The sequence below is a fragment of the Silurus aristotelis genome, assembly GCF_946808225.1.
Source record: "Silurus aristotelis genome assembly, chromosome: 28".
NCBI lineage: Eukaryota > Metazoa > Chordata > Actinopteri > Siluriformes > Siluridae > Silurus > Silurus aristotelis.
The window spans coordinates 16301463-16328785 of NC_139601.1; the positions used below are offsets into that span (position 1 = coordinate 16301463).

At 41.8% G+C, this 27323-nt stretch overlaps 1 protein-coding gene, 1 long non-coding RNA gene and 2 pseudogenes across 5 annotated transcripts; all 4 read left to right on the forward strand.

Annotated features, from left to right (window-relative positions):
• Positions 1–99: 99 nt before the first annotated feature.
• arhgap18 (Rho GTPase activating protein 18) lies at positions 100–14711 on the forward strand. Of its 2 annotated transcripts, XM_083534468.1 has the most exons (16): positions 101–383; positions 4405–4583; positions 5293–5507; positions 5637–5697; positions 5957–6105; positions 7242–7407; positions 7936–8027; positions 8522–8599; positions 9189–9348; positions 9962–10044; positions 10154–10360; positions 10451–10591; positions 11644–11762; positions 12040–12095; positions 12264–12807; positions 13015–14711. In XM_083534468.1, exons 1-15 carry the CDS (start codon positions 250–252, stop codon positions 12353–12355), a joined length of 1932 nt encoding a protein of 643 aa, XP_083390594.1. In that variant the 5' UTR covers positions 101–249; the 3' UTR covers positions 12356–12807; positions 13015–14711. The 2 variants fall into 2 exon arrangements, with proteins under 2 accessions (XP_083390593.1, XP_083390594.1); XM_083534467.1 differs by having other exon boundaries at positions 100–383; positions 10451–10606; positions 12264–14711.
• A 1093-nt stretch (positions 14712–15804) lies between these two features.
• On the forward strand, positions 15805–27323 carry LOC310722109 (E3 ubiquitin/ISG15 ligase TRIM25-like; annotated as a pseudogene). The gene is made up of 6 exons (XR_014538304.1): positions 15805–16462; positions 24751–24846; positions 24980–25213; positions 26128–26299; positions 26563–26625; positions 26702–27323. The product of XR_014538304.1 is annotated as an E3 ubiquitin/ISG15 ligase TRIM25-like (transcript).
• LOC310722251 (stonustoxin subunit beta-like) lies at positions 16534–19491 on the forward strand (annotated as a pseudogene). The gene is made up of 5 exons (XR_014538305.1): positions 16534–16542; positions 17355–17441; positions 17961–18132; positions 18327–18383; positions 18466–19491. The product of XR_014538305.1 is annotated as a stonustoxin subunit beta-like (transcript).
• Positions 20490–21754, forward strand: LOC310722237. The gene is made up of 2 exons (XR_014532322.1): positions 20490–20561; positions 21435–21754. It is a non-coding gene; the product is annotated as an uncharacterized lncRNA (long non-coding RNA).

Sequence of the window (27323 nt, forward strand, 5' to 3'; positions counted from 1 at the left end):
TACTCGATCTGAAACATAATTAGTGAAGAAGATAAAATGATAGAAAGATATAATTCTAGCCCCGCCCATGCTGACGGATGGAGAGCAGACTTTGGCCCAGCCTGCCTTGAGGGGGCGGAGCTTCTTTGCTCGGTTGTTCCCGTTGTCAGGGAAGAGTCCAGTCGTTAAGGAAAAGTCTTTCTTTGTCTCCGTGTCTGTTTTTCTTTTCTTCTTCTCATTATTATCGAAGTGAATAATGCGGTCTGAGACATGAATCGGAACCAGGAGACCCGGGGAGTGGTTCTGACCGGTTACATCAGTAACAGCCAGGCTTTTTCTCCTCCCTGTGCGGCTGATCCTCCTGCTCCGAGCGCCGGGGACGCGCCTGAAGCCGCGGGAGCGAGGTGAGCGCCCCTGGAATAAACCTTATTTATGGGAGGACAAGAGGGAAGGACAAAGTCCGACTTATCTGCATGCACGTTCTCTATTTGAAGAGTTCTGGTTTGGGGGAATTATTTATTAAGTCTAAATGCGGAGTGCTGGAAGAAAAAAACAAACAAAGAATAGAGCGCCTTTATTTGTAATGGTTTTAATGGTTGTAGCGGGAATTGTACTGGTTTTAATATCAAAGGTTTGATTGATTACTTTCTTGCCTTCTACTGGTATTAATTGAGTCTAGTTGAATTTCCTGAATATGAGTCCAGATTCTAGTAAATATCTATTTTGTTTGGGGTTTTTTGGCTGATGGACATCATTAGAAATCAATCGGGTTTTGTTGTGTTCTACTGGAAACCATTACAATTTCTATGATGATTCGGTTTGAGTTGGGGGATTTGTGAACCATTTGTTGTGGAAATGTGCACTTACACTGTAAAAGTATGAAGAGGCCACGCATTATATAAAAAAAACTAATATTATTATGTTTATTATGTTTCCGTAATTATCATAAAGTTCTGATCACAAGGTAACAGTGTTTGTTATGTTGGTAGCACTGGTAAAAAAAATGAGGAGAAAACAAGAAAGAAAGAAAAAATGGACTCTCAAGATTTGCATACTTTTCAGAGAAGATCCAGAGTATACCATGAGATCCGAATCCTCCCCCTCCAGATTCTAACCTGGGCTTTGTAGCGTGACTAGCGTATATACAACGAATTTCCAAAAAGTGTTGGTACACCCGACTGTGTGGTTCTCCATGCATTGATTAGGACGTCTCTGGATGTGCTAGCATGAAATTTTCCCCTCACTTCAAATACTGTTGGAACAACGTCCCTGTAGGCAAAGCCAATCTCATGAAGATTTGCTTTCCATGGGTTGGAAGATGTTAAAGATTTCTTTCTATAGAGCTCCAACCCTATCACCAGATCTCCACAAAATCTAGTGGAACATCTCGAAAAAACTCTTTAATTTGAATGCATCTGTAGGTCAGACATAAACCTAGGACTGTCAGAAAGCTCTGACACTGGAGACTCCTTCCATCATCACCATTATTGCCATAGAAACCCAAATGCATCAGAACGAGTGCAGAGTACAAATGAGGTAGTCTATAATCAATAACGCTGCTCTGGAAAAAACAATCTGAACCCTCTGACCAATCAGAATCCAGCACTCGGGTGAAAATGGGCGTAAAGAGAATTTTTCACACGGAGATGTCAAAAATGTGGTCACTTTGACACGTGAGAGCATCTCGTCCGCCGTAGCGTCTCCGCAAGTCTGTCCTAACTGGAAAGAAGGGTGGGTTGGAAATGTTTTTTTTCTCCCTCATGACTCTTTTTAAATGTATCCGGATTTGTGTAGACGTTGTCTTAGAGCCCGTCATGGTGGCCTGAATTCTAGCAACGCTAAAGGTTTGCACTCAGAGATATTTATACACACCCCATCGTTGTTCCCTCAGCAGTGGGACATAATGCAGCCTTTCTCCCGTCAGACAGCGGGACGAAACCCTAGCGCGGATTCCCAGCGGCCTTTTGAAATCAGACTCTCGTGTCATTGTGCGCCTCGAGCCGTACAGACGCAGCTGTCTGAGCGTGACGTCGTCCAGGGGGTGTGGTGCCCCCACCCTGAAGTCCACCTGAGGTCCTGTGTGTGGTTGGAGGGTTCCCATGTGTCCTTACAGCTTGTATTTTAGATGCTATCTGAAGATCTTCATCTCTGGCTGACTTCCATCGTTCTCCCAAGGGTTTGGTCCCAGCTGGGAGTGCGCTAATAGAACATTAAATGGAAAACACTTCATGTAGCACACACATGCTCTTCATGCTGTTTAGTCTAGACTGAAACAGTCGCCTCTGTACTGTGTGTGAGTGTGTTTCACGTTGTTGCTTAGTAACATCGCGCACTTCATGTGTTCAGTCTGTTTCATTATTTCTCAACATTAGCATCGTGTCATGAAGGTCACACGCATTCCGACTGGTCAGAAGGTGTGGACTCGTGTGAACCGCAGTGGTCCTGTAACATGGTTGTTGGGAACAAATGGTGACCACTGATAGGTCGAGAGGAATAAATGTTGATCAGTGATTAGCTGTTGGGAATAAGTCAGGATCAGTGATTGGTTGTGATTAATAAACGATGATCTGTGATTGATTGTTGGAAATATGTGAGGATCAGTGATTGGTGGTGTGGAATCCAGTAGCCAGTGGCTCACCATCCTACAGGGTCCCTTCTGGGAGTAGGCGGTCTGAGTGCCAAGACTTCTGCACCAGCTCGAGTGTAAGATCTGTGTGTGTGTGAGTGTAAATCAGACCACTGAGCAAATTGTTTTGGATGGAAAAGTGCAATAAGGAAATTCTTTCCGATGTTAAGAGACGCACACTCGGTGCTGAGCGTGCCCAAACATGTAAAACTCCATCTGCACACACACACACACACACACACACACACACACACACACACACACACACACACACACACACACACACACACACACGTGTTTGTTGTGCTGTATGGCTGTTGTGAAACAGCTCTCTCACAGGGCATGCGTTGTGTCTGAGGCTTACAGATGTAGGGAAGAGTGTAACCATTGGTGTGGTGTGGGGCAGGAAACAAGGGTAAGATTCTGCCTCCTCTGCCATTCTGCCCCTCTGTCCCTGTGACCCTCTGTCCCTCTATCCGTGTTCCCCTCTGTCCCTGTGTACTTCTGCCCCTTCGTCCCTCTGTCCCTGTGCCCCTCTGTCCCTGTGCCCTTCTCTCCCTCTGTCCGTGTTCCCCTCTGTCCCTGTGCCCTTCTGCCCCTTCGTCCCTCTGCCCCTCTGTCCCTGTGCCCCTCTGTCCATGTGCTTCTCTGTCCCTGTGCCCCTCTGTCCCTCTGTGGCTCTGTGGAGACACTCAGTTTTTTTACTTCGTCTATAAACATTTACGAGTCGCTGAGACAGAAAAGGCGTGGCTTCATATTTATTTTATATTGTCAACAATATTTATTTATTAAATGGTGATCCGTGATTGGTTGTGCGGTATAAATGGCGATCAGTGATTGGTTGTTTGGGAATAAATGGAGATCAATGGCAGTCTTATGGCAGGTACCTTTGAGCCCGGCAACACTTTACAGCCAGTATATTATAGTATACTGACCCTGATGGCCAGCCACTGTTAAAATTGCACTGTAGGCACACACACACACACACACACACACACACACACACACAAACTGCACTGTTAAGCATTTCACACAGACAACAAGAGACTAAAAAGAGAAGAAATATTCCTTTCTCACTTTCTAGGTGTGTGTGTGTGTGTGTGTGTGTGTGTGTGTGTGTGTGTGTGTGTGTGTGTGTTACCGATACCCTGCAGGTCTACCGTGAAGACAACACAGACTCATTTTACACAGGGAGATTTTGTGAGCACCCTCACTGCTCTCTTCCTTTTTGCGTCTGTTTGCATGTGTGTGTGTGTGTGTGTGTGTGTGTGTGTGTGTGTGTGTGTGTGCGCATGTGTATGTGTGTGGGGGAGAGTATTTTTCCTAGCTCTGAGAATCCAGGATTAAAGAAGTCAGAACAATGAAGGGGGAAACAATAGGAGCTGGAGCTTTTGCGTCAGACGGAAGCGACTCACGTGGCTTGTTGTTGTTGTTGTTTCAGTTCAAGTTTTATTTGTCATATGTACAGATGTCATATGACAGTTTGTACAATGAAATTAGACGCAAAATACAGCAATATTAAACATTAAACAGAAGTGTCTGTATGTATAAGTTTATATTATATTTATTATATGATTATTTACATGCCTTCTAAATTCACTCTCCTCTCCATCCTCACTGTCCTCATTGTCCTCACTGTCCTCACTGTCCTCTCCATCCTCACTGTCCTTATTGCCTCAACTCTCCTCTCCATCCTCACTGTCTGCTCAGTCTCACCTTCCTTACCTCCCTCACTGTGCTCAGGTCTCACTTATTTCACTATTCTTGAGGTCCTCACTGTCCTCTCTGTCCTCCTGCAGTCAAAAGCCCACTCATGTGCAGACGACGCGAGCAGGAACCAGACCGCCGTACCAGCGTTGCAGCTCTCAGGACTCGCTGGACTCGCTGGCCATGGACGACTACTGGAAGGAGATGGAGATCATCCAGCACAGCGGAGACGCCGAGCCTCATGACGAGGTGCAGCTCAAAGTTGCAGACGGTGAGGGCGCATTCAGGTTTCCCCGCCGACATTCGCACCAAAATCGAAGAAATTAAAAAGAATTGCTTCACAGACGTTGTTTCTTTTAACATTTAATGTAGTTATAAATGGATAAAAAGTGTCAAATTTCTCTTTTTGTGTTTGTATGGACAAATGAACAATCTGGTATTGTTTTCTGTAAAAAAAAAGAGTCGTAAGAAACAGGAAAAGGCCATAAAGGAGTCTCACGGGAGGGGAAACGCAAAATACACACTCGCTGTGCATCTGTACAGGAAGTGGATGCTGGGGGACTTCCTTAAAGCAGGAAAGGGAAGATGGATCCGCTATTCTATTCTCTGTTCCAACAATCCTGCTGGGATTTAAAGTGATCTAGTTGCTATTGGCCAGGTTTCAATGAGATTAGCGTTGTAATGGTGGTACAGGTAAAGTACAGCAACACTGGCACTTGACTCGACTCCATTTCTCACGTACACAACGTCAGCAAGGTCAGTTAGAACGGTGGTGGTGGTGGTTGGATTTGACCTAAATCTTAAGACTTAAAAGACTTAAATTCACTCTCCTGAACTATCTAACGGAGGTGGAGGTGGTTTCCAACAGGAAACTTTGTGGAGCTGAAATGGTGGTTACTTCAGGCCTGAAATTCCGAAACAGTAGTTTCAAACTCTGTTTATGATAATCAAGGTAATTTTTTGGTTTCCGGTGGCGTTAGAGGGCGAACAGGAAGAGGCGTGGCTGACGGAGGCGGGACTGGCGACGCTGTTCGACGAGTCGGTGTCGGACGACGACGACGGCAAGGTCCTGCTGTCCACCCTGACGCGTACGCAAGCCGCCGCCGTGCACAAACGCCTGGAGACGCTGCGCAAACGCAACAAACCCCACAGCGTCCCAGACGTCAGGGACATCTTCAAACCACACGACGCCAAGGTCAGGGTCAAACAGGTCATTTAAGGACAATCAAGAATCTACTAGGACCCTTTCTAGTACCTCTGAGTTTCCTTAAACGTCAAGCTGTAGCATGGAACATTCATTCAAATAGCCTTTTTTTTTTTTTAGGATGATGAGTCCATGTCCAGTAAAGGAAGTGAAACCACAAAGAAGGAAGAAGCATCATCTGGTATAGTCATGAGCAGTCAATAAAGGCCATTTTCATGTGCCACACACACACACACACACACACACACACACACACACACACACACGATAAACAATCTAGGTTCTACAAAAATAAACATTAGCAGAAAGTGATGCTAGCACTTTGCTAGTCAAAACAGCTAATGCTAGTCACCCTAGCTAATGCAGAATCCTGTTATGTTCATACATATAATGGCTGAACAGGATGGGGATTCACGTCCATATTCCGGATCTTCACGCAGGTGTGGGCATGACTGTGGAAAACGGAGAGGGCATGGCTGATACGGAGACGGACATCAACCAGGAGGTGTCGTTCTCTGAGCAGGCCCTGACCTACAAGGAGGGGTTAAAGGTTACACCACCCATCAACGAGGCTGATGACAGGCTGCCTGTGAGTGAGGCGTGTCAAAGATTTACACCTGAACTGATTTATCGCTGTTTTGTGTGTGTGTGTGTGTGTGTGTGTGTGTGTGTGTGTGTGTGTGTGTGTGTGTGTGTGTGTGTGTGTGTGTGTGTGCGTGCGAGCAAGCGACCGAGAGCAAAGTTTACAGAGCTCACACTCAAACTGTTTGGTCGTCACACGATAAAGGAATGTGTGTGTGTGTGTGTGTGTGTGTGTGTGTGTGTGTGTGTGTGTGTGTGTTTGTGTGTGTGTGTGTGTGTAGATCTTTGCCCTTGCAGAATGTGGTTATTAAATAAACACGTTATTAGTGTGTTGGTTAAACATGGGAGTAGTTCTGTGTGTGTGTGTGTGTGGGTGTGTGTGTGTGTGTGTGAAATAGATGTTTATGATATTATAAGTGGAATTCATAATGTGTGCCTCACATTACATGAGTATCATGAATATTTCAGAAAGCAGAACATGGTGAAAGGATACAAACATATACATGTATATATACTGAATGTTATACACTATTAATACCGGGTAGAATCATTTCTGCTGACCCCTGCTGGTCAACGCGCGCAACTACACTGACCAAAAATAATCCGCTTTTCTGATTATTATTATTATTATTATTATTATTATTATTATTATTATTATTATTATTATTATTATTATTATTATCTTTTTTTTTTTACTTTTGTTACATTTCTCTTTTTTCACCTCTCTTTATTTTACACCTTTCTTTCTTTCTTGCTTTCTTGCTTGTCCACTTTTTCCTTTATATATTGCTGTCCCTTGTTTTCTTCTTCTTCTTCACTTTTATCTGTTTATCATCATGCTTTTATTTATTTGTGTCCCCTTGACTGCATTATTTTCTTTTCTCTCTGGTCTTACCCACCTTTGTTCACCTCCTTTCTTTCATTATTGGTATAATACCTTCTGTGCTCTCTCTCCCTCGCTCTCTCTCTCTCTCTCTCTCTCTCTCTCTCTCTCTCCCTCGCTCTCTCTCTCTCTCTCTCTCTCTCTCTCTCTCTCTCTCTCTCTCCCTCGCTCTCTCTCTCTCTCTCGCTCTCTCTCTCTCTCTCTCTCTTGCTCTCTCTCTCTCTCTCTCTCTCTCTCTCTCTCTCTCGCTTTATGTGCAGGATTTCAGGGTAGTGAGAGATAAGACAGGAATGACTAAAGTAGGAAGTCTTTCTCCGCCCGATATGAAGAAAGTTTACCGCCTGGTCCTTATCGAGGTGAGCGCTCTGTTCGACACGGCCGCCATCGACCTCAAGACCCACAAACCGATCAAGGTCAAGGTCAAAGGTCAGTCCCAATGTCGGACCTACTGTGGCAGTTCAGATGCTGCTAAAGCGCAGTTCAGTTTAGGTGCTGTTCACTTCAGATGCTGTTCAGGTGCAGTTCAGATGTTGTTCATGTGCAGTTCAGTGGCTGTTCGGGTGATGTTCAGTTCCGATACTGTTTAGCTGCAGTTCAGTGTCAGTTCAGGCTCAATTCAGGCTCAGTCCAGGTGCTGTTCAGGTGCTGTTCAGGTGCTGTTCAGTTCAGTGGCTGTTCATGTGCAGTTCAGTGGCTGTTCAGTTCAGATGCTGTTCAGGTGCAGTTCAGTGGCTGTTCGGGTGCAGTTCAGATACTGTTTAGCTGCAGTTCAATGACTGTTCAGGCTCAGTTCAGGCTCAGTTCAGGTGCTGTTCAGGCTCAGTTCAGGCTCAGTTCAGGTGCTGTTCAGGGTCAGTTCAGGTGCTGTTCAGGCGCTGTTCAGGCGCTGTTCAGGTGTTTATGGGTGTCACTGCTCTGGTCTGGAGTGATTTTTATGGCTGTGGGTTTTTGCAGAGTTGGGATTGTTCGGGGTTCCTCTGACAACGCTGCTGGAGCAGGATCAGAAGATTATGCCCGGGACCCGTGTGCCGATCATACTGCAGCGGGTACGTGTATACAAAGTAACTACTAATCCCGAAATCATGCACATGCTGGATTGCATCACATTGTATTGGCAAAAGTTTGTGGACACTCAAACACATGCTCTTCAAACATCGTAGTCCCCATTCACCGTTCTAATGAGCATCATTCTTCTGGGAAGATGTTCCACTAGATTCTGGGAAGAATTGTTCATCATTCAGCAACAAAGGGTGTAAGTGAGGAGGCCTGGAGTGGTGTTTTAATTTACCCCAATAGTGATGGGGTAGATCAGCAGTGGATCTTCCACTCCAACCCACGGAAAGTAGCTCTTCATAGAGCGGGCTTGCTGGAGCAGGTTTGGGTCCCCTAGTTTGAATGAATGGAAAATGTCATGCTACCACATCCAAAGACGTTCTACACAATTGGTTGCCTTCAGGTTTTGGAGAACAGTTTGGAGAAGAACCACATATTGGAGGGAAAGTGTGCTTCTTAAAACGAGTTTTTTTTTCTTCTGTTATAGCTCATTTCCCATATAGAAAATGAGGGACTGGATACAGAAGGGATTCTGCGGGTTCCTGGAGCAGCCACCAGAGTGAAGGTACAAGTGAAAGGATCATTGTGAGATAGTTGATGGAAGGAGTCTCCAGTGTCATCACTATATATATGAAGCTGTAACTCGGCGTTCTGACATCTTCAGGTTTTTTCTCTAAACTTACCAGCAGTCTTTGTTTTTATTCCAACCCGAAGATTAAAAGAAAAATATGATAACAATTTTTTGTTTATTAATTAAAAAAAATCTTTAAAATAAAAATAAATGAATAATTGCAGATCGTGTTTGTGTTAATTTATTGAAAAGCTGAAATACGTTGCTTTTACTTGAAAATACATTTTGTATATTTTTACTCCAGTTCCTGTTTTTCAGTGTCATCTGATGTTTTTTTGTGTAGCATAGTGCGACATCTAGCGGATATTTGGCGGTAGTGCATGGGATAGATTATTGGATAGAATGGATGTAATAGAATTGGGTTTATTATTAGTGTGAACAGCAAGAGGAAGAAAAGAATTTAGATTCTTTTTAATGTAAACAGTAAAACGTACATGTGAAACAAAGTCAATCTTAAATAATGGGAGGCGGGACCTAAGTGTGATGATTTGATATCAATTCTGTGTGTGTGCATGCCTTGCAGACTGTATGCCAGGAGCTGGAACTAAAGTTCTACGAAGGCTTGTTCCCCTGGGAGACTTTAAAGCAGCACGATGCGGCAAGTGTCCTTAAGCTCTTCATCAGAGAGCTTCCTCATCCTCTCCTCACCGTGGAGTACTTCAGTGCCTTCTTCTCTGTGCTTAGTGAGTTCACAAACACATATCTTACTGTTCAGAATGTCTATTCACCTAGAGCTACAGTATGAACTTGCCACAGATGTTGTTCACTAGTTGGAGATTTCTTTATGATCCAGTTCATCCCAGTGCAGTTCAATAGGATTAAGGTGCTGTGATTGGGCAGAACATTCCATGAGAGATATCACTTTAAATGATGTATGATTTGGTGCATTGTCTTGTTGTACGGTGAAGTCGGTTCCAATGAGCCGCAGTCCAGACAGAACTGCGTGGTGCTGAAGTATGGAATGGGAGACATGTTGGTTCATTTCACTTTCTGAAACCTTTCCTGCTCCAAAACAACCCCAATCTATTAAGCCTCCACCTCCATGTGTGAGTGTGGAGGAGAGAGAGTCTGATCACATCTTCTCTACTGTTCTCCATCTCACTCAAGTTCTTCTATTAGAGACAAAATATCCCATTTAGACTCCATAGAACTTTCAGCACTTATTCACTGTCCAATTCTTGTGTGTTTTTGCCATTAACTGAATTAAAACAAAAAAACAAAAACGTAAAAACCAGAAGATACTTGGTGTTTCCACACTTTTCACAATCAAAGTAATACATTTCTATCTCATTGTAGAATTCCCAACAAAAAAGCAGCAGCTGCAGGCCCTCAATTTGCTCGTGCTCCTCCTTCCGGCTTCCAGTAGAGACACGCTCAAGGTGATTCTCTTCGCATTACTCCGTACACTGTTCACATTTACACATAAGAAATTCAGACTTTTGAGACGAGACGAAACAAACTTCTGAAGTTCTGACCCGTAACCCTTAGGCGCTCTTGGAGTTCCTCCAGCGAGTCATCGACCACAAGGAGCGCAACAAGATGACCTTGAAGAACGTCGCCATGGTCATGGCACCAAATATCTTCATGTTTAAAGGCTTCCGAAGCAAAATTTCCGAGCAGCAGGAGTTCGCCATGGCGACAGGGATGGCCAACATTGTCTGCCTTCTGATACGATACCAGGACCTCCTCTGGACCGTACGTACGATTTTCCATGCTTATACTCTGATTTCAACACCGGTGTTTATTTTTTAAAGACAATTTAACAGTCTATGGATTTTGCTCCAGATCCCGAAGTTCGTGATGACGCAGGTGCGGAAACAGAACATGGAGCGAAAGATGAACCGAGACCGAGCGGTGAAAAAGCTGCTGAAGAAAATGGCCTACGATCGTGAGAGGAACAGCGAAAAAGTGGAGAAAAAGGAGGAGGTGGGTAAAGGAAACGTAGATATTTCATAACCTTGATGGTAGAAGTCTCCGGTTTTCTTTTCCCCCGATTTCTGTTTTTTTTCCTCGCAAATTTATTTATTATTATATCCTGAAGATAAAGAAATACGCTTTCTTTCTTCCATTTATCATGGTCCATTCTGTAGCTGTCATCTGACCTCTAGTGAAAATTCAGTGGTATTGCATGTAATAGATCTATCACAGACAGACAGACAGAATTATAGACAGATAAATAAAGAAGTAGGCAGTGAAAAAGTGCATATTTGTGTATACATATGTGTGTATATTATTCCTCTTATACTATATCGTTTGTAACGGTGTTTAATGGTGTATAATGAGGTGTAATGGTATGTAATGAGTATAACAGTGTATAATGGGTATAATGGTATGGAATAGGGTGTAATAATGGTGTGGCATGGGGTGGAATGGTATGTAATTGTGTAGCACGGTTTGGAATGGGGTGGAATGGTATGTAATTGTGTATAATAGGGTGTAATGGTGTCTAACGGTGTTGAATGGGTGTAATGGTGTTTAATGGGTATAATGGTGTGTAATGGGAGTATAATTAAGGGTAATGGTGTGGACTGGGGTGGAATGGTGTGTAATTGTGTAGCACGGTTTGGAATGGGGTGTAATGGAGTATAAAGGTGTGTAATAGAGTATAATTGTGTGGACTGGGGTGAAATGGTGTGTAATTGTGTTTAATTGGGTGAAACAGGGTTTCATTGTGTATAGTGGTGTGAAATGGGGTGTAATGGTGTTTAATGGTGTGACATATTGTTGAATGGGGTGTAATGATGTGTAATAGTGTATAACGGTGTGTAATGGTTGCTATGATGCTCAGTGTTACTGTAATTATAAATATTACTTACTCCAATTTTTTAAATTATCCATCAGAGGAATCCTCCAGCTAGAGAGCCTTCTAAATATAGACAATAACCAAACAGCAAAAAAACTGTGTGTGTGTGTGTGTGTGTGTGTGTGTGTGTGTGTGTGTGTGTGTGTGTGTGTGTGTGTGTGTGTGTGTGGGGAAGATGGATGGCAGCTTCATCAGGGTCCAGGCCCCGCAATTCTTAAAAGTGTCCATGGCAGTAGAGCTGACTGAAGAGCTCAAGGCATCGGACATCCTCACACGCTTCCTCAGCCAGGAGAGGTGAACACACACACACACACACACACACACACACACACACACACACACACACACACACACACACACACACACACACACACACACACACATCCGCATCGTATTAAGTACTCATGCACTCAGAAAACAGGAAGTAGAGTTTAATAATTAAACGCTAACAAGCAGACTGATCTGTAAAGTGTGTGTGTGTGTGTGTGTGTGTGTGTGTGTGTGTGTGTGTGTGTGTGTGTGTGTGTGTGTTTGTGTGTGTGTGTGTGTGTGTGTGTGTTTCCTGTTTCAGCTCAGTGCCAGTGAAGAGAGAAGATTTGTATCTATATGAGATCGGAGGAAACATAAGTGAGTAACACACACACACACACACACACACACACACACACACACACACACACACACATGTTTGTTTGAGGAAACACATTCTGGAAACTGTATTACAAAGCTTACAGTGATCACATGACACATCCTGTCATGTATATTTTGTGTGCATGTGTGTGTGTGTGCATGTAGAGGAGCGTTGTCTGGATGAGGAGACGTACATGAAGGCCCTCCTGGAGCTCAACCCTACAGCCGAGTGGGTCATCAAGTCTGTCCAGCGCTAACTCGGCTCCACGACCTGCCAATCGAGCAACCAACCAATCAAAGGCCTGACCACGGGATTAAAGGGAAACTTCTCCTCCATCTTCTCTCCATCCTTCTGATCATCTTCTAAATTATCTGCTTTGCTTTGCACTTCAGAGTTGTGCCAGGGTGGAGCGTCGATATTTGGAAACATGATTATTTTTAAATATATTGAATTAATATTTATATACAAATGAGAATTGAGGATTTGATTATGACAGATGGACAGAACGCAGGAACTCGGACGAGTTCCTCGGAAAAAGGCGAAGAACCTAAGAGAAACGATCAGGGCTACGAGGGTTTAAGATTGTTTAAAATCATTTTTTTAATGTTTGAACACTGTATAAAAAAAACACTGAAAGACTCTCTCACGCTTTGCCAAAAGTATTGGGACACCTGAATTTTTCCACCCATAGGTTGGTCTTAGAACTTCGCTTGAACTAAGAGACCCAAACAAAGTGCACAAAGCCAGCTCCATTAAAATATCTGCTTTCTATGGCATGAAAGATGTGAAAGATCTCCTACTCTAGCGCTCCAGCCCTATTGAGATGATTCGGAACGCCACCCCAGGCCTCCTCACCTCACCTCCATTAGTACCTGACCCTATCTACTAACACCCTTGTGGCGGGATGATATCAAGTCTTCTAAATATTTCTCCAGAATCTCCACAAAATCTCCTTAAAAACTCCCGAAAACCTTCTCAATATCTCCTGAAAATCTCCACAAATTTCCACAAAACATCCCCAAAATCTAGCAGGACATCTTCCCAGGAGAGTGAAGCTCATTAGAGCAGTGAATGGAGACTTAATGTGGACTGTAGATGCCCAAAAAAAAACAAACAGAACAAAATCTTATGTTTGGGTGTCCATCAACTTTTGCCAGAAAGTGGGCGTTTCCCAAAATTGCAATTGAAAATTTTTACAAAATTTGTGCTCTGACATCATCATCATCATTATCATCAAACTCACTATTTATAAAAAAAAACAATTGCTCGCTAATTGCTGAATAAAATGAATGCGAGTGATGATGGTTAGCATGATTAGCATGACGCCGTATATCGGTGTGAATCGTTACGTATTTAGAGCAGGGAGAAACTTCTGAGGTCGACCTCGAAGACATTCGTGTGTGCTGATTGGTCGGAAGGTGGCCATTCGTTTTTTCTGAAAGCTCTGACACGTGAAAAGCTTCATATCAATGCTCTCATTAGCATACTTTCCCGTTTCCATGGCAACACTATTGGGAAATAATAAACTTTTGGGAGACCACAATAACCTTGCGAGGTGTGGCGTGTCGGATGTCCAGTCTTTTTTTGTTCCCACTCTGAATGCTCATGAACTTAATGTTATTGTAATAATGTGGGGTTTTCGTCCACATAATCATGGCTGCTTTTTCTTCTCTGTGGTATTCCAGTTCCCAAAAAATTGGAAAAACATTGTTCAAGTTCACACAATGCGCTACATTATTTTGGGATCGAAACAGTCTGGGACGCAACTGCATGCTAGCAAGCTAGCTTCCACATATCTACATCGATATTAGCAGTTTTTAGGTCTCATAGAATAATTGAAAGTCACCATGTGTAAATATTTGCAAAAGTTCTGAATGCTAATATTTGACTCTTTTAGTACCAGAGTCGATGTGAGCGAAACTCAACGAGCCCAATAATTGTTTGCACGCAATTATTTTTAAAAATGTTGCTGCACTTCCAGGTCTCTGGGTATTTTAAGTTGCACAAGACTGAAAATGTTGAAGTTGGCCCTCGAACATCGGAGCTAGAAAGTGAAATTTTTATATATTCTCCCTTTTAGCCACTTTATTTAGCTCGCTGAAATAGCAGAGTCAAAGCTTTTTTTTTTCTTGTGGATAAAAACATCTTCGTTTTTTCACACTTTCTTGTCGTTCACGTTTTTCCACATCTCTGTGTATGTATATATGCAGTTAGCTACTGAAAACCTCATTCAATTCTATAGTCAATCCCAGAATTGGTCACTTGCTAGCATGAATGCTCTTTTTGGTTAACTAGGGCCAAGGACGGCTCTATTGACTGAACTAGCGCCAGTTTAGCTTAGCAAATGGTGTCTGTGTTTCTCAATAGGAATGAAAACACTAGAGACAGAAGACCCTGGGAGACGTCTGATCTTTTGTGGGGGGTTTTTTGTTTGTTTTTTTTATTGTTAAATAATGTAAAGATATTTGAACTGAATCAGGTGATTTTTTTTATTTTATTTACAATTGTCTTGCTGTTTTATACTGTGAATAGAATACAATACTGACTGCTGTTGTTCATAAATAACCACTTAACAATTGTTTTTTGTAAATAAATACAATTGTAATTGCGCATTCCTGTGTTTGTGTTGACGTCTGGGAAGCTTGCGAGCCGTCTAGAGATGGATGAACTGGTTTTATTGTGGCACATCACATTTTTTTTAGTTTGCGTTAGCACTTTTTAGCAAAACACACACACTTTTCTGCATATTCAGCTCTCTGTACACAGGACGACGACTTTAGGCACACTGACTTATGAAGGTAGGTGCTCCCTGTGACTGCGTTCAGCCTTGTGCTGCCACCTGTTGGCGTGTTACAAAATAAGTCTCGAAACATTTGGATCCCACCACCTAGACTTTTGTGACCATTGTGACAACTTTTACACCAATTCCAGTAAAGGCTGAAAATCCATGGACTAGACCACAAAAAAGAAAAATAGTTTTGCATGTTATGCAAATTATTTCCAAATTCTAAATGGGTGGAGCATAATGTTTAGAATCGGTATAAAAGAAGAATTGCTGTATATGTTCCAGTTCATGACGTGTTTCTGGAGATGTTCAAGGTCATGCTGCAACTTTGTTCCAAATGTGGCTGGGGTTTTTTTTTGGACTGATGTTTTTTGCTCGGTATATTGTTTTAGTCAAAATATTACGGATATATTACAGTGAAAACGTTTCAGAGATAGCTGTACGTTCGTCAGTGATGATCCCGTTCCCGCTCGTGGTGGTCCCCTGATGACGGAGTGAAGCAGGCTGTCAGGTGTTCTTGTCAGTACACAGTTCAGGTGTACTGAAAAATCTATTTTATAAAAACAAAAAGTTCCGGATTGACTCAAAAGGCCTTCGTAATAAAAAAATGGAGGAAAAAAAATGCAAATGAAAAATATCGGGTCTTCAGGACCCTTGGTGCTAAGACCTCTATAAAAGTGGGCTTTCAAGAATATATATATATTACAGGCGAAAATATGCCTCTGAATGTTAAACCTAAAAGATTAAAAACCTTAAATACTTATTAAATGACAATAACGCAATGGTATATTAAATTACAGGACATTGGAAACAACAAAATATCCATTTAAATTAAATGATCATGTCTTTTCTTCTCTCTCTTTTTCTCCTCCCACTTTTTCACCTACATGCAAAAGGGAACGATGCATACAGATTCCAGTGAAACCAAAACTGATCTGAGTGCTGTTTGTGCTTTTGGTGTGTGAGCTCAGGAAAATGGCGGAGGCCAGTATTTCAGTAGATCAGCTTTCTGTGGACCACTTCATCTGTTCAGTGTGTCTGGATCTCCTGAAGGATCCGGTGACTGTCCCATGTGGACACAGTTTCTGTAAGGTGTGTATTAATGGCTGCTGGGATCAGGAGGATCAGAAGGGTGTCTACAGCTGTCCTCAATGCAGACGCACTTTCACTCCAAGGCTTGTTCTACACAGAAACACCATGCTGGCTGAAGTGGTGGAGAAACTGAAGAAGAATTCTGAAGTCCAAACTGCTTCTCCTGATCACATTTACGCCGGACCTGGAGATGTGGAGTGTGATTTCTGCACCGGGAGAAAATACAAAGCCGTCAAATCCTGTCTGGTGTGTGTGACTTCTTTGTGTGAAACTCATCTGAAACCTCATTATGTTTCTCCTGCTTTTAAGACTCACACATTAACTGCATCCTCAGCAAAGCTAGAAGAGAAAATCTGCTCCGAACATAACAAGATGATTGAGATTTACTGCAGAACTGATCAAACCTCCATCTGTTATTTGTGTACGATGGATAAACATAAAGGACACGACGTCGTCACGGCCTCAGGAGAACGAGCTGAGAAACAGGTAATTTGAAATGGACTCATCTTAATGATTTTTCATGATTTTTCAATGAAACACTGAATGCTTGTTCAGTCATGTTATCGGTAATCTGGTCAAACCGGTCCATAATGTAGCCAACACCCAGGGTGAGGTAGTGAAGGAGAGAAAGAGAACTCAAAGTTCCACCATTCAAGAAATTATTGTAGATATGTACAGAAAACAGTCTGTTACAATACACAATAAAGTTTTGACTCTAAGCAGCTTATGACATATATTAAGTAAAAAGATGACTGGAAAAACAATCATACAATTGGCAAGAAAAAAGTTTCACTGTGCCACATATTTCCTCGATCGTTTCTATGAGCAACAAACTTTGTTCCTTTGACATTGCCAAGGTTGACTTTATGGATTGTTGTATTGTTGCTATACGAGGTGCGATCATAAAGTTTGCTGACTGATGGTGTAACTGGTCCTATTCTGACCCACTTGGGTTACCACGTCAAATTTGATCACAGACAGCAAGTTAGAACAAACCAACATTAAATTCTGTGTGAAAGTGAGCAAATCTGCCACAGAGACGTCTGACATGACACATGTTTGACATACGGTGATGCTGCATTTGAGATGTTTTGAGTGTTTCAAGAGCGGAAGAACAAGTCAAGTTTATTTCTATTGCGCTTTTTACAACAGACATTGTCTCAGCTTTACAGCAGCTTTACAGAATTTAACAGTGAAGGTGAATGATGTGCATTTATCCCTGATGAGCAGCCGTTGTGACTGTGGTGAAGGAAAAACTCTCTTAGATGTTATGAGGAAGAAACCTTGAGAGGAACCAGACTCAAAAGGGGAACCCATCCTCATTAGTCTAAGTGACACAATAGCTTTTATCTTAAATATAACTTTGACGTGTTTTCAGAGTGAGTTAAAGAAGCAGCAGATGAAATCCCAGCAGAGAATCCAGGAGAAGCAGAAGAAGGTGCAGGAGCTGAAACAGGCTGTAAAGGTGAGCAGTGAGCAGAGACGGAGCTGCTCCTAGAAACACACACAACATTGGACAACATGGAGTCATTTAGAGTCCCAGTGAAAGAGGGAATGATAGGTGTGTGTGTGTGTGTGTGTGTGTGTGTGTGTGTGTGTGTGTGTGTGTGTGTGTGTGTGTGTGTGTGTGTGTGTGTGTGTGTCCTATAAGCTCAGAGCACAGACAACAGTGGAGGACAGTGAGAGGATCTGAACTGAGTTGAGCTGAACGACTCCTGGAGGAACTGAAGCAGGAGATCACTGATCTTCAGAGGAGAGTCACTGAGCTGGAGCAGCTTTCACACACACACGATCACATCTATTTCCTCCAGGTAACACACACTGTCTGATATACAGAACCAGCTGTTCTGCACTTGTTAGGCTTTGACCGAATATACCGTTATACAGACTGTATACATTAGCTGGACTCCTGGGTCTAAAATGTGCCATTGTTTTTTCCCTGGTGTAGCTTAATTAGCAATGTTTCAAAATGTGCTTTCTGTAGGCTTTAGCTTCTGGATGTCAGTCTCCTACATTTGATAAACCAAATTTTGACACATTCAGCATCGCTGCCCGTCAACATCTCTCATTTGATGGAGTGAGGAATTCTCTCTCAGACCTGAAGAAGAGACTTGAGGAATTTTGTGAGGAGGAATTCACCAAAATCCCTGCACAAGGTAAGAGGAGCTGTTGGAGAAACACATGGAGGTCTTTACTGTGACAGAGTGATGTCGAGGGGTCAGTCTTCATTCCTTTGCTGAGGTGAAGGAGTTTGTGGTCAAACTCTGGTGTGTCAAGGCTGATGTCTAACACATGACTTATGTTTCTGATCTGTCTATATTTCTGAAATGTTTTCTTTCTTTCTTCACAGTTGAGGATGTTCAGATTTTACTCTCAGAGCCAAAAAGAAGAAAAGATTTCCTCAAATGTAGGCATAAATCATTTAAGCTGAATTATTTATCACATAGTGAAAAATCTGCGTTACCCTTTATTATGTTTTTTTATTTTAGATTCCTGTTATCTGACTCTGGATCCCAACACGGCACATTGTAACCTCATTCTGTCTGAGAAGAACAGAGCAGTGAGATACAGTGTGAGAGAGCAGCAGAACTCTGATCATCCAGAGAGATTTGACTCCTGGTCTCAGGTGTTGTGTGAGGAGAGTGTGTGTGGACGCTGTTACTGGGAGGTGGCGTGGAGCGGTGGTGTGGGTGTGGACATTTCAGTCTCATATAAAGACACCAGAAGGAAAGGACGGGGTGATGAATGTAGGTTTGGACTCAGCAATCAGTCCTGGAGTCTGTGGTGTTCTTCTTCTTCTTCTCTCAGTTTCTTTCACAACAACATTAAGACTGATCTCAATGTTCCATCATCATCCAGAATAGGAGTGTATGTGGATCACAGTGCAGGAACTCTGTCCTTCTACAGCGTCTCTGAAACCATGAGTTCAAACCACATTCACTCAGCCTCTTTATGCTGGGTTTGCAGTCTGTCCATTTTCAACAGCGCGATTTTGTGATTTAGAATAACAGATCTATAAATAAATTGTGCAGTTGTGTCCTCAGGAGAACTTGTTACTTTGCCAGTAATGTTGTTTAGAGTAATGAAAAGAAAGTCTGCCATTTCCATGAGTCTTGCATCATGGATCTTCCAGCAGAAATAGCATTTGTATCTTTTCTTACAACTTCACTCATCAGAAGTGAAATAATATCCAACCACTACATGAGCACCCGGTAGAATTTGCACACATTGTGGTAAGTTTGATGTATGAATGCAGGAACGCTTGCTAATCATCCACACGAATTTTAAATGTATTCTCCCCACAGTGAACAGATTCTCCTCAGTGGCCAATTCTGCCCTCTTCTGGTAAAAATATTGTTCACACAATTCTCACCTGTTATACCAAGCAGTGATTGGAAGATCGGATCATTTGAACGATTTCTTTGGATTATTTAATCTCGTTCATCAAAATGTACAAATCTTTTTTTGTTTGTTTGTTCCTTTGATCAGAAATAAAATGTAATTTTTTTTAGTAAGCAAATCCCCAACACGTCTACACATACCAAATTTGATTATAGTTCTAATAATTTATATATGTATATATAACTGCATAGCGTATATGGGAGTCACATGACAAAAGAAAGAAAAAATTGGACTAGAAGAATTGAGATATAAACTAGTCAATTCTGTTTCCTGGACATAAACAACGGAAATTCTGTGATGGTTTGCTCGTCTAGCATCTAGTAGAAAATTATTGACTCACTCTTTGAGACGACTCGTTCTTCTGAGTCACCTGAGTCAAAATGAACGAATCATTACTCATACCATTGCTCATCAGTAATACCAAATAAAATAGAAAGAGAGTTAGAGGGGGAGTGATGAATGATACCTTTGTTTAAGGACAACATACAGTGTGATCAGTGCAAGCACCAAGACCTCAGCTCTGACCTGGGGTTTATCCCAATAGTAGCTAAATGTCAAAACAGGTTCCTGCAATAAGGAAACAGTCAACAGAAGTAAAAGAGGAAACCTTTTATACCTGATATACAGTCCCTGACAAAAGTCTTGTCGCTTGTGTACAAACTGACCTTAAGTGCCGCTGAAATATATTTCTAATCAAGATTTTATTTTTTATTTTTTTTTTTTTTACAAGAATTGGCTCATTTTAATCCCAACAGCTTTTACAATAAAGTTTTAATGCAAAACGAAACTGTCAAAAAGTATTCTAATATTCACAGCTTGGTAAAGCCCATTGAGTCAATTTTTGCAAAGACATAAGTGTTGTCGCCTTGTCATATGAGCTTCACTTGTGACTAATAATGGATCAGTTAGGTCTCAGGTGTGTATAAAAAAAACCCAGTACACTAGACCTTCACATCAACTGCAACTAGACCTCTGCAAACATGCCTAAGATTCACCCTGAGACTAAAGTTTTCATTATCAAGAGGCTAAAGACCAGATCCACTGCTGATGTGACAGACACCTTCAATGTGTCTCAGCGTCAAGTACAGAGGAGAAAAAAAGATTTCAAAAGACTGGAGACATTTTTGACATGCCCAGGTCAGGCAGACCTCGCAAGACAACTGCTCAAGAGAACCGTTTGTTGGCTTGAAAATTCAAGGCCAGCCCATTTTCCACTGCAGCAGAGCTCCACGAGACCTGGTCACCTGAAGTCCCTGTGTCAACCAGAACAGTTTGTCGGATTCTGTCTCGAAATGGCCTCCATGGTCGAATCAGTGCCCAGAAGCCAGCACTAAACAAAAGACAATTAAAAAACCGTGTGGCATTTGCCAAGGCCCACAGCGTGCTAAAAGGATGGACGCTGGAAAAGTGGCAGAAGTTGGATTTTTCAGATGAATCTTCTGTTGAATTACACCACAGTCAGTGCAAATATTGCAGGAGACCTACTGGAGCCTCACATGGATCCGAGATTCACCCAAAAAAACAGTGAAGTTTGGTGGCGGAAAAATCATGGTCTGGGGTTACATCCAGTATGGGGGTGTGCGAGAGATCTGCAGGGTGGAAGGCAACATCAATAGTCTAAATACCAAGAAATCTTAGCTACCTCTTATATTCCCAACAATAAAAGAGGCCAAATTCTGCAGCAGGATGGTGCTCCATCGCATAATTCCATCTCCACATCAGAGTTCCTCAAGGCGAAGAAGATCAAGATGCTCCATGATTGGCCAGCCCAGTCACCAGACATGAACATCATTGAGCATATGTGGGGAAGGATGAAAGAGGAAGCATGGAAGACGAAACCAAATAATATTGATGAACTCTGGGAGGCATGCAAGAATGCTTTCTTTGCTATTCCTGATTCCTAAATTGTATGAATCCTTGCCAAACCGCATGGATGCAGTCCTTCAAGCTCATGGAAGTCATACAAGATATTAAATTTGGATCTCACAGCACCACTACTTAATTTGCTGACAGATTTTTGTATTTGCAGTAAATTTGTTCAATTTGTTCTGTATAGGCGACAAAACTTTTGTCTTGCCAAAATTTGACCTTTCTGTCTTTATAAAATTATAAATCTTTTTTCAGTGAAACTAATTTATTTCAGTGCATTAAACATCATTTGGGAGTGTTTTAGCTTTTTATATGAGCTATTTCTAACACCAATTGATTCATTAAAAGTCAGGTTAATAGCACGTGTTTCTACAAAATAGATAAGCGACAAGACTTTTGTCAGGGACTGTATGATTATTTGGTTTTGTATTGTACATTCAGTTTGCAATTTTTACTTTACTTTTTTGAACTTTGCCTGACTGCTTTAAATAAAGCAAATGTTTGCAACCTCATGGGTTATGCCATTCTGGGAATGCTGTTCACCTTCATAATTAAATTTTAGTTCTACTTTAACACACCTTGCTCTGCAATTCAGATTCCACTAAACACCAAGACACTCCTTAGATAAAAATTAAAGTTGGGATAAAATGGTTCCACAGCCCAGAGTTTTACAATTAAAATCTCAAAACCCAAAGTCTACCTGAGACTAATAAAAATTTTAACCATCTGCATGAGCAAGTGAATTGAGCCATGGACGATTAGCCATAATTGTGCTAAAGTATGCCTCAGGACACATCTACACTTATACATTTCAAAATGGTGTTTTCATCTAAAAACCCTTTCATTTTTGTTTTAGTTTCCCAAAAGTTGCTCGCCCTCAGTTAACCGTCTGAAAACCGTCTGAAAACTGTTTTGCGCTCTTCAAAAAGACTCGCCACGCCATTTTTCACCTGCCTTTTATTTACTTTCTAGCTATTTCAGAGTGTGTACCTTGACTTACCTTTTATTTAAGGGCAAGTTTAAGGGTATTTTTAAACATACACCAGTTTATCTATGAATTTATACTAAACCTCAAGTTAAAGTTACCATCACGGAGGTTGGTAAAACATCCCGACACTTTCTAGCTCCACCCATTTTCTCTGTAGCACTATAAATTCAAGTTATTCACCAAAAACGAAACTGGTCTCTGCATTCTCCTCTCTCTAACTCAGAGTGAAAATGGCAGAGGCCAGAATTTCAGTATATCAGGATCAGTTCATCTGTCCAGTGTGTCTGGATCTCCTGAAGGATCCGGTGACTGTTCCGTGTGGTCACAGTTTCTGTAAGGTGTGTATTAATGGCTGCTGGGATCAGGAGGATCAGAAGAGCATCTACAGCTGTCCTCAGTGCAGAGACACTTTTACTCCAAGGCCTGTTCTACGCAGCAACAACATGCTGACTGAAGTGGCGGAAAAACTAAACAAGAAAACTGAACTCCAAGATGCTTTACCTGATCACTGTTACGCCGGACCTGGAGATGTGGAGTGTGATTTCTGCACCGGGAGAAAACACAAAGCTGTCAAAGCCTGTCTGGTGTGTGTGGTTTCGTTCTGTGAAACTCATCTGAAACCTCATCTAGAAGTTCCTGCTTTAAAAAATCATATGTTAATTGAAGCCTCAGCAAAACTACATGAGAAAATCTGCTCTGAACATAACAAGCTGACTGAGATCTACTGCAGAACTGATCAAACCTGCATCTGTTATATGTGTATGATGGAAAATCACAAAGGGCACAAAACTGTCACCGCTGAAGTGGAAAGAAGTGAGAAACAGGTAGGAATAAAACATTTTTACTCATTAAAAACTCACTTATAAAAATTCCCTAAAAATTTGTTGCATGATCAAGTGTTATTACTGTTGGTTGTAATCTGGTCAGACCAGTCGGTAAAAATGTAAGCGATTTCAATGGCAAGCCACACCTAGCCATCCTAGCAGCCATTGAATGTGCATCAAATCAACATACCATGATGGATTTTTAGAGTGAACACAAACTTGCAAACCCTCACCTTAGGGCACCATGACCACCAGGAAGCTCTAATCACAGTGTTTTTTTTTAAGTTGCCTTCATGGGTCGAGCACCCATTATTATTATTTTAATTTTTTTTACTACTTCAGGTAGCCAGTATGGGTAGATGTAAACAACCACACTTGCACACTAGCTAGGTCCTTTTGATCTAGCTGGCTTTTAATCTTTACCAGTTCCCAGTGCAATTCCCAAAACCCCACACTGAATCAGTCTCTGATGTGCAGTAGTCTGGTCACCATGAGAACAACCAGGGACCCCAGGACTTGGAACTGCGGATTGAAACCTGCCCACCATTCCATTTTGGAATGTGTCCCTATCATCGAACAAGACTCCCTCAGCTGTTGTGCAGAGCTGAAGATGAAACAAACTACATTGAATAGAGTGACAAGTGATCTTTGGGTGTCCGGGAGATGCAGTGAAGGACCTCCTTTTTTACCCTCCTTTTTTACCCTTTTTATCCTTTTTTACTTCACTTGTGTCCAGCTAGCTGGGTTTTCTTGATAGCAATGGGATACCGTTCCACCTCTGGCCATGCCAATTCAGCTGCATCATGGGGAGCCGGGAGACACAACTAGAGACATAGTGGGTGGCAGCAGCTTCTGGAGTGTCTGGCAGCTCTTGCTAAGGGCTTCAATGTGCAGTTAACTGTAGAGAGCAGGGAGTGATTGATGTTGGGTTGGTGGAACAGGGCAAAGTATTCAGATCTTTCCAAGTTAAGGTGTCAAAGTCTTTCTTCAGATCCTGGTCATCCTGTTTAACCCTGACATGTGAGTGTGAGGAGGAAGACTATGAAGACAAGTGGAATTTTTGCTGAGCTCCAGGCTCATGATTATTATTTGAACTGCACTTTTTGGTGTACTTTTAAAATGTAACCAACAACAAAACACTAAGCCAAAACAGGTTAATCCTAGGACACCCATGGCCATGGTGCTTCAGGTGATTTTTTTCTTACTATCTTTCAAATTATCTTGAAGATATGTAAGAATTATTAGAGAAAAATTAAAGCAAATTATTAATTCTCAGTCTTAGTAGAGTGGAGGTGGTAACTCAGTGGTTAAGGCTCTGGATTACTGATTGGGGGCTTAAGCCACAAAATCACCAAGATGCCACTCTTTGGGTCCTTGAGCAAGGCCCTTAACACTCTGTGCTCCAGAGGCGCTGCATCATGACTAACCCTGTGCTCTGACACTAGCTTCCTAACATCGCTGGGATATGTGAAGAAATAATTTTACTGTGCTATAAAGTACATCTGAGAAGTGTCAGTCTTTTTGTCAGTCACCTTGTTGGCTACCAGACATCATAATGATGTGGTTGCATAAACATTGGTGGGAATAATAAAAAAAGGTAATTTATACCTAATGATGCCTTAATTGTCCTAAATATGCCCCCACCAAGTTCATAGTTCATAATCTTAACAATATTGATGATTTCTTCTTAGAGTGAAGTAAAGGAGGAGCAGATGAAATACCAGCAGAGAATCCAGGAGAAGCAGAAGAAAGTGCAGGAGCTGAAACAGGCTGTGAACACTATAAAGGTGAGCAATGAGCAGAGACGGAGCTGCTCTGAGAAACACACACAACATGGACAACATGGAGTTATTTAGAGTCCCAGTGACAGAGGGAATGAGAGATTAAATAAATAAATGAACCTTCATGTTCTTGTGTCAGCTCAGTGCACAGACAGCAGTAGAGGACAGTGAGAGGATCTTCACTGAGCTGATCAGCTCCATGGAAAAAAAGCACTTGGAGGTGACGGAGATGATCAGAGCTCAGGAGGAGGCTGAACTGAGTCGAGCTGAACGACTCCTGGAGGAACTGGAGCAGGAGATCGCTGATCTTCAGAGGAGAGTCACTAAACTGGAGCAGATTTTACACACACAGGATCACATCCATTTCCTCCAGGTAACACACACTGTCTGATCTACAAAAGACAAAACAAAAGACAGGAAAAGATGCATGTTATTAAAATGTAATCATTTGTAGACAATCTTTCACAGATGGATGAAGCTCTGCCCATCTTTACTTCTAAAATACACTATTTTAAACCAATCATCTATTTTAGAGAGGCACAGCCTCTCAGAAGTAAAGATGGGCAGAGCTTCATCCATCTGTAAAAGATTGTCTACAATTATTAAACAACTTCAGAATAATGTTCAACATAAAATTGCAAAACAGTTAAATATCTAATCATTTATATTTCATAATATGATCAAACGTTTCAGAGAATTTGAAGAAATCTCATTAACACCTCCAGAAATCATTGTCTGTGAACACAGTTTGGTGTGTCATCCACAACTGCAGGTTAAATCGTTATCATGCAAAGAAGAAGACATGCGTGAACATGATTCAGAAACGTCGGCATCCTCTTTGGGCCGAAGCTCATTTAAAATGTACTGAGGCAAAGTGGAAAATTGTGGTCAGATGAATCGAAGTTTTAATGTCATTTAGGAAACTGTGGATAACATGTCCTCCAGACTAAAGAGGATAGGGATCATCTGGCTTTTTTATCAGTTCAAAAAGTCGCATCTCTGATGGTATGGGAGTGTATTAGTGACTGTGGAATGGGCAGCTTGTACATTTGGAAAGGCTCCATCAGTGCTGAACTGTATATACAGGTTTTAGAGCAAAAAATGTGTAAAAGGCCATTATAGTCAGTTCTGATGTTTGACGTAAAAAAAGCAACTATATTAACATTGAGATGTTGAGATTTCCTGTTTTGATAACGAAGGATCTGGATGAGATGTTTGTGTTCAAATGCTCAATAATGACTTATTTTACTTTATTCATGTTGTTTAAATTAATATTGTGTTTTCTAGACTTTTGCTTCTGGCTGTCAGTCTCCCTTACAAGACAGACCAAATTTCCACACGTCCAACATCACGTTCAATTGGAATCTAACATTCCCTGAAGTGAGGAATTCTCTTAAAATTCTGAAAAGTAAATTAACGGAACTGTGTACAGAGGAATTCGGCAAAATCCGTCCACAAGGTAAGATAAGCTGTTCCTCTTGGAGAGGATGGACATCTTTACTAGACCGAGTCCTGACAAAATACTTATTTTAAAAGTAATTCGCTATCCTTGAATTTGGAATTTTTGTAGTTGATAGCTGTAAAAGTTGTGTTACATGTGCAAACATTTTTATCACTATTATTGTAGTCGGACTTCCACAAGCTGAATTTAAATACACTTTTCTTGAACTTCCAACTTTTAGACAATTTATGATGCTATTGGCTTTCCATTTCTCTCCACAGCTGCAGCAGTTCAGCAGGCGATCTTACATTCGATGCCGGAGAGCCGAGAAGATTTCCTGAAATGTACATCCATCAAATCTGGAAAAAGAAAATTTGTGTCTCATTTTGTATATTAAACCCGATTTTTCTTTTATTTTAGATTTCTGTTATCTGACTCTGGATCCGAAAACGCAACCTCATTCTGTCTGAGAAGGACAGAGTGGTGAGACACAGCCAGAGAAAGCTGACGTATTCAGATCACCCAGAAAGATTTGTGAACATCGCTCAGGTGTTGTGTAAAGAGAGTGTGTGTGAACGCTGTTACTGGGAGGTGGAGTGGAGCGGTGATGGAGGTGTCTTCCTGTCAGTCTCATATAAAGACATCAGCAGGAAAGGACAAGACGATGAGTGCGTGTTCGGACGCAACAGTCAGTCCTGGAGTCTGTACTGTTCTTCGTCGTCTCTCGCTTTCTATCACAACAACATCAAGACTGATCTCAGGATTCCGTCATTGTCCAGAATAGGAGTGTATGTGGATCACAGTGCAGGAACTCTGTCCTTCTACAGAGTCTCTGACACCATGAGGCCCTTTCACAGAGTCCAAACCACATTCACTCAGCGTCTGTACGCTGGCTTCTGGGTTGGTATTAAATCAACTGTAAGGTTGTGTGATCCAGAATAACAAGATGGTGTAAAGTTATAAGCATCACAAATCAACTTCTAAAACTGCTCGACTTCAAGATAATACCTAAACTGCATACATACAGCGGGTAAATGACGAC

What these genes read in the sequence shown, in the direction of transcription:
- arhgap18 (XM_083534467.1), top strand. Translation starts at nt 250, where the DNA reads ATGAATCGGAACCAGGAGACCCGGGGAGTGGTTCTGACCGGTTACATC. An exon ending in TGCCTTCTTCTCTGTGCTTA is followed by an intron (nt 9,349 to 9,961) that starts GTGAGTTCACAA and finishes ATCTCATTGTAG; the next exon opens with AATTCCCAACAAAAAAGCAG. An exon ending in TGAGATCGGAGGAAACATAA is followed by an intron (nt 12,096 to 12,263) that starts GTGAGTAACACA and finishes GTGTGCATGTAG; the next exon opens with AGGAGCGTTGTCTGGATGAG.